The sequence below is a fragment of the Taudactylus pleione genome, unplaced genomic scaffold (assembly GCF_031769625.1).
Source record: "Taudactylus pleione unplaced genomic scaffold, aTauple2 ptg001167l, whole genome shotgun sequence".
In the NCBI taxonomy this organism is placed as follows: domain Eukaryota; kingdom Metazoa; phylum Chordata; class Amphibia; order Anura; family Myobatrachidae; genus Taudactylus; species Taudactylus pleione.
The window spans coordinates 424,864-445,711 of NW_028285568.1; the positions used below are offsets into that span (position 1 = coordinate 424,864).

General features: G+C 47.1%; 1 protein-coding gene across 2 annotated transcripts in view; it reads right to left on the bottom strand.

Moving 5' to 3' along the window:
• Window positions 1–20,848, bottom strand: part of ZFYVE9 (zinc finger FYVE-type containing 9) — a 235,230-nt gene that overhangs the window by 57,712 nt on the left and 156,670 nt on the right. For both annotated transcript variants that reach the window (XR_015874942.1, XM_088462252.1), the window contains exons 9-11: window positions 8,532–8,687; window positions 8,091–8,315; window positions 5,703–5,785 (exon numbers count right to left, since the gene is read on the bottom strand). Coding sequence is in view for 1 of the 2 variants with exons in the window: in XM_088462252.1 (XP_088318378.1) it covers window positions 5,703–5,785; window positions 8,091–8,315; window positions 8,532–8,687 (464 nt within the window). In the remaining variant the exon portion in view is untranslated. The remainder of the gene's footprint in view (window positions 1–5,702; window positions 5,786–8,090; window positions 8,316–8,531; window positions 8,688–20,848) is intronic.

Here is a 20,848-nt window from a genome sequence, read left to right on the forward strand (position 1 = left end):
TCCTTTTGACTTGTGCCCCCATGGCAATGGACGCCTCCTAAGAAGTCCCCCCATTGCCTGCTGCCCTGGTGATCTAAAGAAGGTACCAGGTGACCTGGACACCCACTATCAGCACCGCCCTCGGTCTCCCCCTCACCAGCGGTGAAAGTCGTTACCATGCTGCCAGCAGGGAGCCGCTCTTAAATGTCCCCCTGTGATATCCGGCTGCTGCTCCATGGTGTGCTCCTGAGGGCCCAGCCATTGATGCTGGCCCACTTGCCAGCGCTGAGGCTGCCGGTGCAGGGGGTTGGTGGAGCAGCAAGGTGGGCATACTGTGGGACGCCCAGTGCTGCCCCCACTTAAAAAAAAATAAGTGTAAATAAAAGATGAGGCGGCATAAAAGGAGCGCCAACAAGCACCAAACTAAAACTAGCCTGCCTGGGGGCAAGGTCTAGGAGAGAAGGAGCCTTGGCTGCTGGGAGAAAAGGTGAATGGTTTGCTGCCCAGACTCCTGCTCCAATCTATACTCGCTGTCCAAAGCCATTGTCCACTATGGAGAGAAGAAAAAGGGATGCCTTTGGAAACAAAACTGATAGCTTAGCTTCTATTGTTGGCTGGATACGTTATACAGCATAATGTATCAATTAGTACCCATTGCATAAATATGTTCAGTGGGCTGGAAGAATATGCAGAATTCTCTATGTAACCAATCACCTTCACTGAATCATTTGCCCAGAATCAGCAGGACAAAAATCTATGGCACGGTGTATGCAGAGGACAGAATCTATGGCCAGGTGTATGCAGAGGACAGAATCTATGGCCAGGTGTATGCAGAGGACAGAATCTATGGCCAGGTGTATGCAGAGGACAGAATCTATGGCCAGGTGTATGCAGAGGACAGAATCTATGGCCAGGTGTATGCAGAGGACAGAATCTATGGCACGGTGTATGCAGAGGACAAAATCTATGGACAGGTGTATGCAGAGGACAGAATCTATGGCCAGGTGTATGCAGAGGACAGAATCTATGGCCAGGTGTATGCAGAGGACAGAATCTATGGCCAGGTGTATGCAGAGGACAGAATCTATGGCCAGGTGTATGCAGAGGACAGAATCTATGGCCAGGTGTATGCAGAGGACAGAATCTATGGCACGGTGTATGCAGAGGACAAAATCTATGGACAGGTGTATGCAGAGGACAGAATCTATGGCCAGGTGTATGCAGAGGACAGAATCTATGGCACGGTGTATGCAGAGGACAGAATCTATGGCACGGTGTATGCAGAGGACAGAATCTATGGCACGGTGTATGCAGAGGACAGAATCTATGGCCAGGTGTATGCAGAGGACAGAATCTATGGCCAGGTGTATGCAGAGGACAGAATCTATGGCCAGGTGTATGCAGAGGACAGAATCTATGGACAGGTGTATGCAGAGGACAGAATCTATGGCACGGTGTATGCAGAGGACAGAATCTATGGCACGGTGTATGCAGAGGACAGAATCTATGGACAGGTGTATGCAGAGGACAGAATCTATGGCCAGGTGTATGCAGAGGACAGAATCTATGGACAGGTGTATGCAGAGGACAGAATCTATGGCCAGGTGTATGCAGAGGACAGAATCTATGGCCAGGTGTATGCAGAGGACAGAATCTATGGCCAGGTGTATGCAGAGGACAGAATCTATGGACAGGTGTATGCAGAGGGCAGAATCTATGGCACGGTGTATGCAGAGGGCAGAATCTATGGCACGGTGTATGCAGAGGACAGACTCTATGGCACGGTGTATGCAGAGGACAGAATCTATGGCACGGTGTATGCAGAGGACAGAATCTATGGCACGGTGTATGCAGAGGACAGAATCTATGGACAGGTGTATGCAGAGGACAGAATCTATGGCACAGTGTATGCAGAGGACAGAATCTATGGCCAGGTGTATGCAGAGGACAGAATCTATGGCCAGGTGTATGCAGAGGACAGAATCTATGGCCAGGTGTATGCAGAGGACAGAATCTATGGCCAGGTGTATGCAGAGGACAGAATCTATGGCCAGGTGTATGCAGAGGACAGAATCTATGGCCAGGTGTATGCAGAGGACAGAATCTATGGCACGGTGTATGCAGAGGGCAGAATCTATGGCACGGTGTATGCAGAGGGCAGAATCTATGGCACGGTGTATGCAGAGGACAGACTCTATGGACAGGTGTATGCAGAGGACAGAATCTATGGCACGGTGTATGCAGAGGACAGAATCTATGGCACGGTGTATGCAGGTGGCAGAATCTATGGCACGGTGTATGCAGAGGACAGAATCTATGGCACGGTGTATGCAGAGGACAGAATCTATGGCACGGTGTATGCAGAGGACAGAATCTATGGCCAGGTGTATGCAGAGGACAGAATCTATGGCCAGGTGTATGCAGAGGACAGAATCTATGGCCAGGTGTATGCAGAGGACAGAATCTATGGCCAGGTGTATGCAGAGGACAGAATCTATGGCCAGGTGTATGCAGAGGACAGAATCTATGGCCAGGTGTATGCAGAGGACAGAATCTATGGCCAGGTGTATGCAGAGGACAGAATCTATGGACAGGTGTATGCAGAGGACAGAATCTATGGCACGGTGTATGCAGAGGACAGAATCTATGGCACGGTGTATGCAGAGGACAGACTCTATGGCACGGTGTATGCAGAGGACAGAATCTATGGCCAGGTGTATGCAGAGGACAGAATCTATGGCCAGGTGTATGCAGAGGACAGAATCTATGGCCAGGTGTATGCAGAGGACAGAATCTATGGCCAGGTGTATGCAGAGGACAGAATCTATGGCCAGGTGTATGCAGAGGACAGAATCTATGGCCAGGTGTATGCAGAGGACAGAATCTATGGCCAGGTGTATGCAGAGGACAGAATCTATGGCACGGTGTATGCAGAGGACAGAATCTATGGCACGGTGTATGCAGAGGACAGAATCTATGGACAGGTGTATGCAGAGGACAGAATCTATGGCCAGGTGTATGCAGAGGACAGAATCTATGGACAGGTGTATGCAGAGGACAGAATCTATGGCCAGGTGTATGCAGAGGACAGAATCTATGGCCAGGTGTATGCAGAGGACAGAATCTATGGCCAGGTGTATGCAGAGGACAGAATCTATGGCACGGTGTATGCAGAGGGCAGAATCTATGGCACGGTGTATGCAGAGGGCAGAATCTATGGCACGGTGTATGCAGAGGACAGACTCTATGGACAGGTGTATGCAGAGGACAGAATCTATGGCACGGTGTATGCAGAGGACAGAATCTATGGCACGGTGTATGCAGAGGACAGAATCTATGGCACGGTGTATGCAGAGGACAGAATCTATGGACAGGTGTATGCAGAGGACAGAATCTATGGCCAGGTGTATGCAGAGGACAGAATCTATGGCCAGGTGTATGCAGAGGACAGAATCTATGGCCAGGTGTATGCAGAGGACAGAATCTATGGCCAGGTGTATGCAGAGGACAGAATCTATGGCCAGGTGTATGCAGAGGACAGAATCTATGGCCAGGTGTATGCAGAGGACAGAATCTATGGCACGGTGTATGCAGAGGGCAGAATCTATGGCACGGTGTATGCAGAGGGCAGAATCTATGGCACGGTGTATGCAGAGGACAGACTCTATGGACAGGTGTATGCAGAGGACAGAATCTATGGCACGGTGTATGCAGAGGACAGAATCTATGGCACGGTGTATGCAGAGGGCAGAATCTATGGCACGGTGTATGCAGAGGGCAGAATCTATGGCACGGTGTATGCAGAGGACAGAATCTATGGCACGGTGTATGCAGAGGACAGAATCTATGGCCAGGTGTATGCAGAGGACAGAATCTATGGCCAGGTGTATGCAGAGGACAGAATCTATGGCCAGGTGTATGCAGAGGACAGAATCTATGGCCAGGTGTATGCAGAGGACAGAATCTATGGCCAGGTGTATGCAGAGGACAGAATCTATGGCCAGGTGTATGCAGAGGACAGAATCTATGGCCAGGTGTATGCAGAGGACAGAATCTATGGACAGGTGTATGCAGAGGGCAGAATCTATGGACAGGTGTATGCAGAGGACAGAATCTATGGCACGGTGTATGCAGAGGACAGACTCTATGGACAGGTGTATGCAGAGGACAGAATCTATGGCACGGTGTATGCAGAGGACAGAATCTATGGCACGGTGTATGCAGAGGGCAGAATCTATGGCACGGTGTATGCAGAGGACAGAATCTATGGCACGGTGTATGCAGAGGACAGAATCTATGGACAGGTGTATGCAGAGGGCAGAATCTATGGACAGGTGTATGCAGAGGGCAGAATCTATGGCACGGTGTATGCAGAGGACAGAATCTATGGCACGGTGTATGCAGAGGACAAAATCTATGGCACAGGTGTATGCAGAGGACAGAATCTATGGCACGGTGTATGCAGAGGACAGAATCTATGGCCAGGTGTATGCAGAGGACAGAATCTATGGCCAGGTGTATGCAGAGGACAGAATCTATGGCACGGTGTATGCATGGGACAGAATCTATGGACAGGTGTATGCAGAGGACAGAATCTATGGCCAGGTGTATGCAGAGGACAGAATCTATGGCCAGGTGTATGCAGAGGACAGACTCTATGGCACGGTGTATGCAGAGGACAGAATCTATGGCCAGGTGTATGCAGAGGACAGAATCTATGGCCAGGTGTATGCAGAGGACAGAATCTATGGCCAGGTGTATGCAGAGGACAGAATCTATGGCCAGGTGTATGCAGAGGACAGAATCTATGGCACGGTGTATGCAGAGGACAGAATCTATGGCACGGTGTATGCAGAGGACAGAATCTATGGCACGGTGTATGCAGAGGACAGAATCTATGGACAGGTGTATGCAGAGGACAAAATCTATGGCACAGGTGTATGCAGAGGACAGAATCTATGGCACAGTGTATGCAGAGGACAGAATCTATGGCACAGTGTATGCAGAGGACAGAATCTATGGCACAGTGTATGCACAGGACAGAATCTATGGACAGGTGTATGCAGAGTACAGAATCTATGGACAGGTGTATGCAGAGTACAGAATCTATGGACAGGTGTATGCAGAGGACAGAATCTATGGACAGGTGTATGCAGAGGACAGAATCTATGGACAGGTGTATGCAGAGGACAGAATCTATGGACAGGTGTATGCAGAGGACAGAATCTATGGACAGGTGTATGCATGGGACAGAATCTATGGACAGGTGTATGCAGAGGACAGAATCTATGGACAGGTGTATGCAGAGGACAGAATCTATGGACAGGTGTATGCAGAGGACAGAATCTATGGACAGGTGTATGCAGAGGACAGAATCTATGGACAGGTGTATGCAGAGGACAGAATTAGGTTTCCTGCCTCCTGAAGGCCAGAGACTTCCATATCAGTAACCTGTAGACAGTGTATGCAATTCATTATTAAAGATTAAAGATGTTACACTTTGGGGTCTATGTGCATTTTAGGGAGAACAACAGTCCAAAAATGTTGGCTTTTATTTTTATTTTTTTTAAACATTGGAAAACTAGAAAACAGATACTAATGTGTTATAGAATATTTTAGTAAATCAGATTATTAAAATAATTAAAAAATCCCTTTATGTGCCCTTCCTAAATAAATAAATAAAAAGTCAGACATGTGTCAGAACAAATGGCAAAGATACTTACAGCCAGTACATTGATGATGGTGTGACCGGTCTCCCCAAACAGAGGCTTCCTGAATCTCACACTGAACAGTGGACACGGGTACACTAAAGAAAAACAAAACAGCAATGACAAGATATCCTGTGTGGAAATATTCTTAGTTATACCACAGAGTACAGAAAACTTGATATTAGAAGGTCATTTTTTTAAGATTGAACCATCACTGCAGAAACATGGGTTAGTATACTCCAGGAGACAAAGATTCAATCAACCCTATAGTGACCAATTAGAGCTGTATTTACTAGAATAAGTAAGTTATATACCATATTTCCCTGTGGAAAAATCATGGCATTTACAGGATTAATTAGGTGTTCTCCGCCTGCGGTACACTTAGGTTGGATTTCAGGTCCTGGTGGTGATTCCTAGGCCACCAATCGCAGTTATTATGACCAACAAGTATGGCAGCAGAATGGCATAACAGTTACACTGCTGGTTATAAATGATGTTAATGAAAACAGCGGAATAAATTGGTAAGAAAGTGTCAGCATGTGAACAATTAATGAACAATAGGTTAGATGTTAGAGCCTGGAGAGAGACAATACCAGACCTCATGTGCTAGACCAGTAGAGTAGTGGGCTGATAGCAATTAGAAGACTATACTGAAAAGTGGACTAAAGGAAGGGAAGACCATAAACATACATCTGCAAGTGACATTTATGGCTCAACTTATGTACTAGGTGTGTGTGTGTGTGTGTGTGTGTGTGTGTGTGTGTGTGTGTGTGTGTGTGTGTGTGTGTGTGTGTGTGTGTGTGTGTGTGTGTGGTGACTGGACTGCAGAGTGTGTCAGTAAGGTCAGTGTGTGTGTGTGTGGTGACTAGACTGCAGAGTGTGTCAGTAAGGTCAGAGTGTGTGGTGATTAGACTGCAGAGTGAGTCAGTAAGGTCAGTGTGTGTGTGTGTGTGTGTGTGTGTGTGTGGTGACTGGACTGCAGAGTGTGTCAGTAAGGTCAGTGTGTGTGGTGACTAGACTGCAAAGTGTGTCAGTAAGGTCAGTGTGTGTGTGTGGTGACTGGACTGCAGAGTGTGTCAGTAAGGTCAGTGTGTGTGTGGTGACTGGACTGCAGAGTGTGTCAGTAAGGTCAGTGTGTAGGACTGCAGAGTGTGTCAGTAAGGTCAGTGTGTAGGACTGCAGAGTGTGTCAGTAAGGTCAGTGTGTAGGACTGCAGAGTGTGTCAGTAAGGTCAGTGTGTAGGACTGCAGAGTGTGTCAGTAAGGTCAGTGTGTAGGACTGCAGAGTGTGTCAGTAAGGTCAGTGTGTAGGACTGCAGAGTGTGTCAGTAAGGTCAGTGTGTAGGACTGCAGAGTGTGTCAGTAAGGTCAGTGTGTAGGACTGCAGAGTGTGTCAGTAAGGTCAGTGTGTAGGACTGCAGAGTGTGTCAGTAAGGTCAGTGTGTAGGACTGTAGAGTGTGTCAGTAAGGTCAGTGTGTAGGACTGTAGAGTGTGTCAGTAAGGTCAGTGTGTAGGACTGTAGAGTGTGTCAGTAAGGTCAGTGTGTAGGACTGTAGAGTGTGTCAGTAAGGTCAGTGTGTAGGACTGTAGAGTGTGTCAGTAAGGTCAGTGTGTAGGACTGCAGAGTGTGTCAGTAAGGTCAGTGTGTAGGACTGTAGAGTGTGTCAGTAAGGTCAGTGTGTAGGACTGCAGAGTGTGTCAGTAAGGTCAGTGTGTAGGACTGTAGACTGTCAGTAAGGTCAATGTGTAGGACTGCAGAGTGTGTCAGTAAGGTCAGTGTGTAGGACTGCAGAGTGTCAGTAAGGTCAGTGTGTAGGACTGCAGAGTGTGTCAGTAAGGTCAGTGTGTAGGACTGCAGAGTGTGTCAGTAAGGTCAGTGTGTAGGACTGCAGAGTGTGTCAGTAAGGTCAGTGTGTAGGACTGCAGAGTGTGTCAGTAAGGTCAGTGTGTAGGACTGCAGAGTGTGTCAGTAAGGTCAGTGTGTAGGACTGCAGAGTGTGTCAGTAAGGTCAGTGTGTAGGACTGCAGAGTGTGTCAGTAAGGTCAGTGTGTAGGACTGTAGAGTGTGTCAGTGTAGGACTGTAGAGTGTGTCAGTAAGGTCAGTGTGTAGGACTGCAGAGTGTGTCAGTAAGGTCAGTGTGTAGGACTGTAGACTGTCAGTAAGGTCAGTGTGTAGGACTGCAGAGTGTCAGTAAGGTCAGTGTGTAGGACTGCAGAGTGTGTCAGTAAGGTCAGTGTGTAGGACTGCAGAGTGTCAGTAAGGTCAGTGTGTAGGACTGTAGAGAAAGCTACACAGGTTATATGTATAGACTCATTGTGCAATCAGCCCAAATTATCAGAAGGGAAAAATAAAGAAAATCTGGAAGAAATAAATGACATTAGCGAAATCCCCCAGATCTTACATCTGTACTCAGCCCCCAGGCGCAACATGAGACGCATTGGAAAAACTTTGGCCCATGGTGTCTCCCACTTTTGTATGAGTATTCCAAACAGATATGGCTGGGCAGGAAGGACCAGGTCTTGCAGGGACTGGTAAGTGGGTGTGACGTACAGGAATCCGCCATGGTCTTTACTGCCAAGGAAACTCTGGCTCAAAAACGAGTGACCCAAGTTCCCCACCATGTTACCTAAGATGAAATAAAATACACATTATAGCTAACATATAATCTACTGGTCATTAGTCATAAATACAAGATGCATGGGAGCTCTCTATCATGACCGGACAATACTTCTCATATTTTATATGATAGAAGAAAACACACAACTTACTATATCCTACTTACAATTGAATTACAAGAATGTCCCGCTTATCTTTTAGTAACCCCCTTCCCCTTTTCTCCTACCTGCCAAGGCCTCCTGGTAGAGCTCCACAAAGTGACTAAACAGATCCCTGGGCAGACACTTCTCCTCAGGCAGACACTGTAGCAGGAGAATGATCTCAGCCTGCCCCGCCGCGTGCATCCCTTTGGTGGTAAAACACCAGCATTTCCTATTCACATCTACAAAAGGCAGAATAAAGAAAACTCAATGAATCTGTCCAGAATGAAGGTCTCAGATTTGGATCCACAGCATGACCTGAGAAGAAAGATGTAGAGTAGGAAAGACTGCACTACATAGATATATCTATTTTCATGTCAGGGTACATCACTTAAAAATGAATGTTGTCGAAGCCAGATAATTGGCTGGGACAGGATCAGTTTAAAATGAAATCTGCACGATGCCATTTTGCGAATGGCAATGAGACGCCATCTTGCGACTGGCCGCCCAGCGCCATTTTAGTGAATCACGCCCATTATAAGTACATACGGCGATGCTATTATTTAGCGTCATGCGATTCCCACGTAATAGAAAGACGTTAAAAGTCCTCACCATATAAATACAGTCAGTAAAACATATAAAATTATCAAGCCTGCAAAACACGTACCATGGTGTACTCCCCAAACACCTAGTCTCGCAATGCTAACTAATGTCTTTTCCCAATTCCCCAATACTTACACACTGCACACTTACATAAAAGGTTCCCTAGCATTAAAGTGTAATATTCAAGGTTTATTCAGTATTAGTAATGTTGTGAAATAAATGTAATTTGATATCTAAGGTTTAGTACACGGTAAGCAGACCATGTTTGGTGGTGTACTGATCCACTGTGTCTTTGCTGATTTCCGGTATCATCGGTGAGAAGATGGCAACATGTGTCTGCAAACTATGGACCATAGAGAGTTAAACATTAAAATGTACTCTGTAATGCAGCCAGCTTAGATTTATTATGCAGCGGGAAACAAGACACAAAGAGCTGTTGGAGGCTGGATTATGTCCATACAAATTGACCTATGAATTGTACTGTAACAGAAGAACCAGGAAGAAGAACCAATGGAATCATGCCAAACTGTTCTATTGTATTGCCCATCTCTGTAAGAGTATATATGTGGGCTCTCTAAACCTGGATGCCAGTCTGCTTGCTTTGCTGTTGACGGAGGTTTCTACTTTGATGCCAGTATCTGGGTCCAGAGCGCGTGCATATCTAACAACTGTACCTTGGGTCTGTATAATTTATTTGCGCTAATTGTATTTAGATCACAGCGTGTAACCATCTGTTTTTTATATTGAATAATAACTTTTTGTGCTTTGCAACCACACTCAAAGTCTGAAAGCATTTATTTGTTGTGCAACTCATAACGCTAAATAGCGACAATTTTAGAAGATATAGACAGGCAGGAATCGATAATGTTGATGCCAGGAATTATCCTTATTACACCATGCATTTTTTTTAATTTTAACTACTGTAAATGGAGGATTTCTGCTCATACCGTAAAACCGATTTATCGCAATCCATCTGGGGACACTGCTGACGCTGGGTATAGAGGCTGGACACTTAGCTAATCTACCCCGTCTATACCATCCCACCTTCATTGGAGCTCACTTTATTAACTAACAAAGCCCAAAGAGAAACCACCACATGGGGAAAAAAAACACATACAGAAACCACAAACCAAGTGGAATAACAATCTAAAGCACAAGAGAAGGAACCAATACAGATGTGTTATCAATTTTACAGTAAGTACAAAAATCCTCTTTTAATTGACTATCCACTCCGGGTGGCACTGCTGCCTGTGGGACTTCCCCAAGCAAGTCTAAGAAGGATCGCCACTCTGGCAAAACCGTGCACAACATTATATCTCCAGTGCCAGCGCCTTTAGAAACAAACATTTTAAAACCTATAAAATTCTGTAAATATGTGCACAGAAGATCAGTTGCCATCCTGCACGTTGATCAGAAAGCACTCACCAGCCGATTAGAGTGAGGTCACATGTCCTTCGGGACAGCCTGTCTGCAGACATATATAAATGACAGATTGTCCAGGAAAGCCACTGTCTGTTTGCTGGCCAACCTCATTTATGTGCTTTGTATAAGACCAGGAGGCTCTCTGTTCTATTAGTGACCTGAACTGGAGGGACCATCATGCTGAAAAGCCATCAGGATAATTTCCTGATTCAAATGGAAACTAAACACAACTTTAGGTAAAAGGACAGACAAGTTTGTAGAACCACCCTTTCAGGATAGATAACTAACAAAGGAGATTTGAGGGACAGTGCTGCCAATTCCCAAAATACAAATATGGCAAGGGTGATGGCCAACAAGAACATCACCTTCCAGGTAAGGTATCGCACCCCCACCAACTCCAGTGGTTCAAATGGGGCATTTCAGAGGCCACGAAGACCAAACTCAAGTCCCAAGGAGGTACAGGCGGGACATAATATATTTACATGTTTAGAACCCACTGGATAAAGGACTGTGCATCTGGAATCAAGACAAATTTTTACTGGAATAAAATAGAAAAGGCTGAGATGTGACTCTTGATGGATGACAATCTAAGCCCTTGATCCAAGCCAACCTGTAAGAAGAAAATGAGGCTCAGAAGGCTGAAATAAGAATGGTAAAACTCCCCTATGCTCACACTAGATAATGAATGCCCTTCAAATGCGGTGGAAGATTTTGGCAATAGCTGGCTACCAACGGTCTTGATGACTTAACTAGAGAGAGTCCTAGCTTTAGAATCTTGGCTTCAAGTTAATGCCATTAAAGTGAAGTGACTCAAATCAGGGTGCAGAATTGGTCTTAGAAAATTTCTTCTTTGAGAAATACGCAAATATAGCTGTAAAAAATGTTGCGAAGAGCCACATAACGACCTCTCTGGGCCAATCTGCGCAATATGAATCACATGGATGTTTCCACTTTATCCTTTTAAGCAATCCTGGAGATATCAATATTGAATTGACATTGGTAGAAACAAGTACCGAAGTGAAATTACCACCTGGTTCACGCTTCATACCAAGTTGACTTAGGTTTCAGTTAAGAAGCAATGAGGTCTCTCTCTGATCTGCCCCAGCATTTCAACATGATGTCCAATCCCTGAGATGACCCAGGACCACCTTGTAAGGATCCGAAACTGAAGAGGTCGCAATTGGAAGCCAGTAAAAGGCACTACCTACAAGGCGGCCACCATTTTTCCCAGGAATTGGATGCAGCAGAGAATGGAGATTTGCCTCGATCTCAACATAGATAGCACCTGAGTATGTATGGCCCGATCTTTAGTCTCTGGAAGAAACACCTTCTGACTCCTGGTGTCAAGTAAGAAGCCCAAATAAAGTCATCTACTGGGGTGGAACCAGACTGAATCTTGGGAAACTGATCATCCTTCCAGTATAGAAACCACCACGATCAGCTATTGCCGAAGCCGTGAGTATGAACAGTCACTGATGCGGAGTTTGTTCAAACAGGATAGGACAATGATGTCCTTTATACTCTACAAAGCAACCATGGGTAAGATTTTTGTGGACACACGTGGAACCATAGAAAAAACAAAAATGGAACAGCCTGAAGTGGAGATTCCCTATTGCAAACCTAAATAGCTTGTCCGGTGCCTAACATTAGGACATGTAGACGTGGGTCTTCAATATCCAAAGAAGCTAGAAACTCCTTTCGTTCCATGGCAGCAATGGTTGACCAAATGGACTCCATTTTCAAATTCTGCAATTTTATATAGGTGTTTAACAATTTTAGTTTTAGAAACAGTAGGAAGGAGTGATTTGGTTTCTGCACAAGGGAGAGGTTGAAGTAGAACCCCAACCGTTGCTGTTGTACCGGAATCCCCTTCTGATAACTGGTCAGCCTAAGATTCGATGCCTTGTTCACAAACCATGGGCCACCAGGAGACCCCTGCAAGCCCAAATATGGTTAAACCTGCATGGTACCTGGAATTTCTTCTCTGGTCGAAGCCAGGCTCCCATCAGAATTTCTGAAAAACTGTAACAATCAACAGTTTTTTCTTCCATTTGAATAAAGAGGAAACATCAGCCACTGCAGGAATCTCTTCTTCTTGAATATTGAGAGTCTGACAAACCGCTTACACCAGCTCTTCAACTCGTACAGTGATTATGGAAGATCAGGACTGCGTTACTGGGAAGAGGCCCTGCTAACCACAGCTCTTCACCACCAGCCTCTGGAGTACTGTAGACCTGGTGACCAAAGCACCAATAAAAAGCCTAACATTATCAAACATGTAGACTGTGGCTACACTTACCTCCAGCCGTGGAACCCTCAAAATGCTTTTAACTGTGGCAGACTATTTAGGGACCAGGACAATTTAATCTAGTGAAGCAGTGAAACCTCTGAGAAGCTCATGCTTGGGTTGAGGTAGAACATACACCGTTACCCAGTGCCATACATTCCACTACAGCTGTTTTGTATGAACTCCAGAAAGTTACAACCACATCACGGTTCATGATAAAACTAATAAAATATATAAAACCAATGACTCCTCTCAGCAAAATAAAAACTGCCATCTCAACAGGTGCTTAAACTAAAACTGGACTTGTGAGAGTACAGAAGGGGTAGAATATTAGTTCAGAGTTTAAATAGTTAAGTGCACTTAATTATAAAATGGTGTACTGCAATAATGGTGGCCAACCATTGGTCAATCCTGCACTGAGAAGAGATCCAGCAGTGTGGCACTGGTATGAAAATTCAGATTGCTTGCAGCCTATTAATGCAGTCAGAAGATTAAAATCTCTAAAGTGTATTTAAAAACATGCCCAATAGTGATCTGGCCAATTCTGATTTGCTTGTTCTCAGGGAATGTACAAATTTTGGGGACACCGATCACCAATAATGAGAGATATGGTAAGAACTTACCTTTGTTATCTCTCTTTGTTTGAAGTCCATAGGGTCCAGAGGGCTGACTTTGGGGTATAGCTGGATATGGATCCACAGGCAACACGCAGTTAAAGCTTTAGCTCCCAGGATGCACTGGGTCCATCCTCCTCTATAGCCCTCCCCGGAGCCACAGGCACCTCAGTTGGTAAGTAGCCAAGGCCGGAGGAGGAAAAACAAAGAAGGAAGACTGGAACACACAAGAACCATACTCACAGAAAGGGAGACAGAAAACCGGTGACCAGCAAAACAGCCCATAAGAAGCCAGGTGCGTCATGGCGGGCGCCCTGTGGACCCTATGGACTTTCGAAGAAAGAGATAACAAAAGTTCTTACCATCTCTCTCTCATTTTCTTCTTCAGGATCCATAGGGTTGACCTTGGGGATGTCCCAAAGCAGTCCAATTAAGGACGGGGACACTCCTGTGCTGAAAGGAGAATCCGGCGCCCAAAGGAAGCGTCCTGAGAGGCAAAGGTTTCAAACGCATAGAACCTCAGAAGAATCTGGATGGAAGACCACGTGGCCGCCTTACACAGCTGAACAGCCAAGGCGCCACGTCTAGCTGCCCTCGAGGGGCCCACAGACCGAGTAGAATGAGCCTCAAGAGAGGCTGGAACAGGCAAACCCTCCTGTGTATAAGCCTCAGAAATAGCCAAACGAAGCCATCTAGCCAAAGTTTGTTTGTTGGCAGGCCATACCCTCTGTTGAGGGGATGGCCTCAACAGAGGGGATGGCGAAAGATCAGACAGGGAGGACAACAGGAAAGCACCCCTGGCGAAAGATCAGACAGGGAGGACGACGGGAAAGCGCCCCCAATTCTGACACCTTCCTGGCCGAAGCAATCGCCAGGAGAAAAAGAGTCTTAATAGTCAACCATTTGAGGTCCACCGACTCTAGTGGTTCAAATGGAGAACCCTGGAGGGCCCGAAGAACTACCGCCAAATCCCAAGGAGCCACTGGGGGAACCAAGGGAGGCTGAATCCTGAGAGCACCCTGGAAAAAGGTGCGGATATCTGGCAGCGGAGCAATCCTTCGCTGGAACCACACAGATAGTGCAGCTACATGAACTTTCAAAGAAGCTAGGCGTAAGCCGAGGTCCAAACCAGATTGAAGGAATGCCAGAATCCTAGAAACACGAAACACCTGAGGATCGTAATTTCTCGTGCCACACCACTGAAAATAGGTATGCCACACCCTGTGGTAAATCCTGGCGGATGCAGGCTTGCGCGCCTGTAGCATCGTGCTGATGACAGAGCTAGAGAAAGCCTTGGACCTTAAGAAGGGTGTCTCAAGAGCCACGCCGTCAAAGACAGACGACCCAGATCCTACTAAAGGCAGGGACCCTGAGACAACAGGTCCGGATGTTGAGGCAGAAAAAACGGAGTGTCGACGGAGAGACTCCGAAGATCTGAGTACCAAGGACGTCTGGGCCAAGCCGGAGCCCAGCAGAAGCGTGCCGCCGTCCTGTTTGAATTTCCGAAGAACTCGAGGAAGCAGGGAGGAAATACAACGCCAACTGGAAGGTCCATCTCACCGACAGAGCGTCCACCAAGCTTGCTTCGGCATCTCTTGTTCTGGACCCATACACGGGCAACTTGTGATTGTGACGGGATGTCATGAGGTCCACCTCCGGCAGTCCCCATTTGCACACGAGCAGTTGAAACACCTCTTGGTGAAGAGACCATTCCCTGGGGAGGCACGTCGTGGCGGCTGAGGAAGTCCACTTCCCAATTGAGGACTCCTGGAATGAACACTGCCGAGATGGCTGGAAGGTGGCACTACGTCCAAGACAGGATGCGTGATACCTCTGTCATCGCTGCTCAACTGCGAGTGCCCCTTGATGGTTGATATACATCACCATGGTGGAGTTGTCGGACTGAACCTGCACGGCTTTTCCGCTAAGAACGTGACTTGGCAACTGGAAGGCCCTGTACACAGCCCAAATTTCCAGATCGGGAGAAATGCCTCTTTCACTATCAAATGGCCCTGAAGTGAAAGTGGACCTGTCAGTGCACCCCAACCCCGGAGACTGGCGTCTTGTCAGAAGAACTCAGTCCGGGATCCAAAAGGGGCAACTCCTGGTGAGATGAGATGTCTGAAGCCACTAAGAAAGAGAAAGGCGCACCTCTGGAGACAACACCAGTACCTGAGTCCTGATCCTGTGTGGTAACCCGTTCCATTTGGAAAGAATCAGCCCCTGCAGGGGCATGGAGTGGAACTGGGCATACTCCACTATGTCGAACGCGGACACCATGGACCCTAGAACCAGCATTGCCGAGTGAACAGACACCTGGCAACTGTTCAGGCAACTGCGCACCCGCAGTTGTAGGGCGGAAATCTTTTTGGGGGTTAGAAAGATCCTCTGCTGATGAGAATCCAGAAGGGCTCCCAAAAGAACCATCCTTTGTGAGGGAATCAGGGAGGACTTTTTCCAATTTATCAGCCACCTGTGTGCTTGCAGACAAGCGATCGTCAGGTGTAGATGTTCTATAAGTACATCTGGAGAGCTCGCCAGCTATAGGTCGTCGAGATACGGCAGAAGTCTTATACCTTGGCTCCGTAGATGGGCAGCCATGAGAGCCATAATTTTGGTGAATACCCTTGGAGCCGTGGAGAGGCCATAGGGCAGAGCCTGAAACTGGAACTGTCGTATAGCAAACCACAGATACCGCTAGTGAGAAGGCGTTATAGGAACATGAAGGTAGGCGTCCTGGATGTCCAGGGAGACCATGTAATCTCCAGGTTCCATAGCCAGAATGATGGAACACACAGTTTCCATCCTGAATTTGGGCACTCTGAGGAACTTGTTCAACGACTTTAGATTGAGGATAGGCCGATGAGACCCACTGGGTTTCTGAACCAGAAACAGAGTAGAGTAGATACCCGTCCCGCGTTGAGAAGGCGGAACGGGAACAATGACCCCTGCTTTCAGCATGGACTCTATGGCTCCCTGAATCTGCAAGGCCTTGGTCTCGTCCAGAGGAGGACTCATGCAGAAGAACTGGTGGGGAGGTCTGTGACGAAAGGTGAGGGTGTACCCCTGAGAGACCACTTCTCGTACCCAAGCATCCATGGTGGTGTTGTACCAGCACTGGGCGAATTGAAGAAGTCGGCCTCCCACTATGGGATCCCGTCCCATCAGGCTGAAGGTTTATCCTCCGGCTTGGAAGTAGGGCATCTACCACTTCAAGCTTGCCTCTTAGGTTTAGGGGCGGCCTTGGTTGCCGACTGCCTCGGGAAGGACTGAACTTTGGACTCTCCTTGAGGACGAAAGGACAGAGTGCCGAGGTCCTAGCCTTAGAAGGCACAGCTGCCGATGGTAGAAAAGCTGACAGACTTTGTCAGGGTATCTACAATTTTGTCCAGGTCTGGGCGAAACAATATCTCCCCCATTGAAGGGTAAGGCCTCCAGGTCCTTCTTCGAATCCGCATCCGCCCTCCAAGAAAATAACCACAAAGAACGGCGATCAGACACAGCTGCGGTCGAGACTCTGGAAGTCAGAAGACTGGCATCCAAAGCCAACTCACCAATATAGGAAGCGGAATCTCTCATCTGTCCCACTAAAGCTTTCTGAACCTCAGGAGCTTCCTCAGGAATGGTATCTTCTAGCACATTGGCCCAGCTTTCAATGCCTTAGCCACCCAGGAGATAGCCATGGATGGACGGGCCACAGCCCCTGAGAGAGAATAGAATGATTTCAAACAAGTCTCCACTTTCCTCTCCGTGGGATCCTTTAGGTATGAAATGGAAGGCATAGGCAAGGTAGCACTCTTAATTAAGCGAGTAACGTGAGAATCCACCGCAGGCGGAGTTTCCCACTTTTTGCAATGACTAGCAGGAAACAGATAACTAGAAGCTAAACGTTTTTGCGGCTGGAACCTCTTACTAGGCGACTGTCAGGCCTCTGCCATGTGGTCAGTCAGCTGGTCAGAGAGAGGAAAAACTGCAGAAGTCGCTTTGCCTGTTTGAAATTTGGGTATTTGGATTTAGGGGCCGGAGAGTCATCCTCTATATCAAGAATGGACCGAACCGCCCTTACAAATACAGGCACATTAATAGAAGATCTAGTTTCTACTTCTCGGACAGGGGAATCCCAGTCCGAGTCCTCAGGCAATTGCCCATCATCCGAGGACGCATCCATGTCTGACAGTTGCGTATTCTGGGATGACAGGGCGTTTAGGCGCCTTCTAAGTCTTGTCACTCCGAAGCATAGTTTGAAAGGCGGAAGATGAAGCCGCCAAACTCTGGACTGAACTAGAGAACACATCCACCCAAGGTGGTTGACCCGCCTGTGGGAGTCCCTGAAAGGGAATGACAGACTACTGAGTCACCGGGGGAGACACTACATATATTAGTAACCCGGTATAGGGACTAACAGTCTGAGGCCCAGGGGTAGACTACAATAATTGTGGTATAACCTGCTATGGGAGGATGGCTGGTTGGGGTAACCCCATATGGGGGAGAGTAGCTGGGACCGCGAGGCGATAGAGGCTAGCACCTGAGAAAACACCACGCAAGGAGGGTCCTGTCCCGTAGTTGGGGGGTTGGAGGGATCGGGCAACTGATGGCACCTCACACACAGCCCATCCTGCGATAAATCCTCCTTACTGACCCCTGCAGCACAGTGTCTGCAGAACAGAGTGGGAGTAGCGGAGCGCTCAACTTCCTCATCAGACATGACTGACTAAATTAATATTATTTATAATATATATATATATATACACAGTGCTCGAAGTGGGGCGGTATATGGCGGTATAACATACCGCCACTTCCCACCACCACTTCATCTTTGCCACATTAGAGAATGTACCAGCGCTGGGATCGCATATGGGATCCCAGCGCTGGAACAGTAGCGGTATAGCATAGAGGTGTGTCACATGGGCACTGCAGCGGCGCTAGCCTGGAGACATGAGCTATGCAGTTAGCACCGGCTGCCAGCCAATCCTGGCTCGCGGACCGGCTGCCAATAAAAATGGGTTGGTTCTTTATATTTGGCACAGGCCACCAGCCAATCACTGCTTGCGGCCCATCAGCCAATGAGAAGGTGCCTTCTGAGACCATGAACAGCAGCCAGCTCCTGGCCTCCTGCACGGAAACTTTCTTTCTCCTTCCCCGAGTGAGTCCCGTCTGAGAGGTAAAGAGTAACTTGCCTTTGTGTGCAGAGCAGGGCAGGCTGCAGGTGACTAGGACTCGTATGCAGGCTGGTCCTACTTTGCCTGGGGAAAAGCAGTGTTACACTGTCAGGATACATGGGCTGGTGTAGCTGAGGCATCTAGGCTGGGGCATATGTGCCATGCAATGCCAACATGGCACTTGGACACTGAGCAGGGTGCATTTTTTTCAATATATATTACTATTTTTATACTATTATTATAAATTGTTCCAAAAATATACATGCAAGATGCATGTCTTCTTAAATACATAAATAATGAAGTGATCTATAAATAATGCTTACATTACATTATCAGGCAGATGTATAGGGGGAATCAGAGAGAGTGGAAGGAGGTGAGAGGGGGAAGCAGGCAGTGAGAAGTGTTGGGGGTGAGAGTAAGTAGGAGGGGGCAGGGGTGACAGGTAAACTGGCAGCGGTGCAGGGGGTGAGAGAGAGGGAATCAGTTAGAGGGGTAGGGAGTGTGAGGGAAGCAGGCAGTTAGGGGGTGAGAGCGAGTTTAGAGAGAGGGGCATGGGTGACAGAAGTAAACAGGCAGTGGTGCAGGGGGTGAGAGAGAGAAGGAATCAGAGAAATGGGTAGGGGTGAGAGAGGGAAGCAGGCAGTGAAAAGTTTTAAGGGTGAGAGGAAAGTCCCTCTATGCCCACATGGATGGTAGGTAATGACGTTGGACAGTAGCTGATGACGTCAGGGTACAAAAACTGAAGGGGATCTATCCACTTCTGAAGGGGAAGAGGTGCAGGGGGTGATATGGAAGCAGGGGCTAAAAGGATAGCAGGGAATGAGAGGGAAGCAGTCAGGAAGCCGGCGGACACAATGCCGACCACCGGCTTCCAGGCTGCTTAATCCCGGCAAGGGTTAAATGACAGGCGTCGAAATCACCGACGCCTGCAATTTACCCTAAGCCAGGCGCCGTCGCGGACAGCCGCAGGGGGTGAGGGTTAGGTCTCCCAGGGGGGACTTAGCGTTAGGCCTTCCCACGGGAGGTTAGGGTTAGGCTAGGGGAAGGGAGGGTTAGGCACCCCCCCGGGGCACTTAGGTTTAGGCGGCGGGGAAGGGGGGTGTTAGGTTTAGGCACTTAGAGGGGATTAGGGTTAGGCACTGGGGGGGAGGTTAGGGTTAGGCACCCTAAAGTAGGGCTACGGGGGGAATTAGGTTAGTTATGCTTACCTCTCTAGACTGATTCCGAGTGAGAGGTGTAGGGGAAAGTAAAGGACAGAGACGCTGGTGATCACACACAAAAGGAGAGTATATAGGGAGCAAGAGGGTTACCTAGGATGAACATATGGACACAGGAGGAGAATGACAGAGAAAGGAAACAGATAGGAGAAAGCAGATGGGACACATGAAAGATATAAAAGAGGTGAGCAAACTTTGTTCAACGTATCCTGTTCATATCGTATCCCTAAAGCTTTGGGGGGGGGGGGGGGGGGGGTTAAGATTCAAAATTCCATACCCCCACCTCTAAATTCCCACTTCGAGCACTGTGTGTATATATATATATATATATATATATATATATATATATAAATATATATTAGGGATGTGCAGGCTCGGATAGGTTCGAGTTTGCACGTTGAGTTTGGATTTTTCCCTCCAAAAAAACGGAACTCAGAAAGAGGCTAAACGGACATGGACAAAAATTTTCTGAAGGAAAAAATCCGAACTCAACGTGCAAACTCGAACCTATCCGAGCCTGCACATCCCTAATATGTATATAATATATATATATATATATATATATATATATATGGAAGAGAAGGGGCACCTTTGGTGCGCTACAACTTTGAGTATTAATTCAACAGAAGAAATTTCCACCACTTAGGGGGATTTATTGCAATATTAGCTGTTGGTCAAACACAACCCTCTAGTTAGTCTTCAAATCACCATAAGTTTATGTTTTGGATATTGTTCATAAAATAAAAACCCTATGGTAGCCCATAATTCTTATACCTGAATATTTTATTCTTGGTATATCAACAGAGGTAAAAATATAAACATCATCATTCCTGGACTTCCATGTAAGATTTTACTGCTAACAGAGGGAGACATTATTTGTATTGTAAATTGTTTATATTTTTTCTTCTGTTCAATTAATGCTCAAAGTTGTAGCGCACCAAAGGTCCCCCTTCTCTTCCATTTCTATTTTTAGGTCCTCTACTAGCAGAGGTCCACCTAATTGGTGCAGCTGAACCAGTGTACGCGCGATATAAAAGTTCATTTTGTGTGTATATATATATATATATATAAATTAAATATATGGGGAAGTCCAGTAGCGCA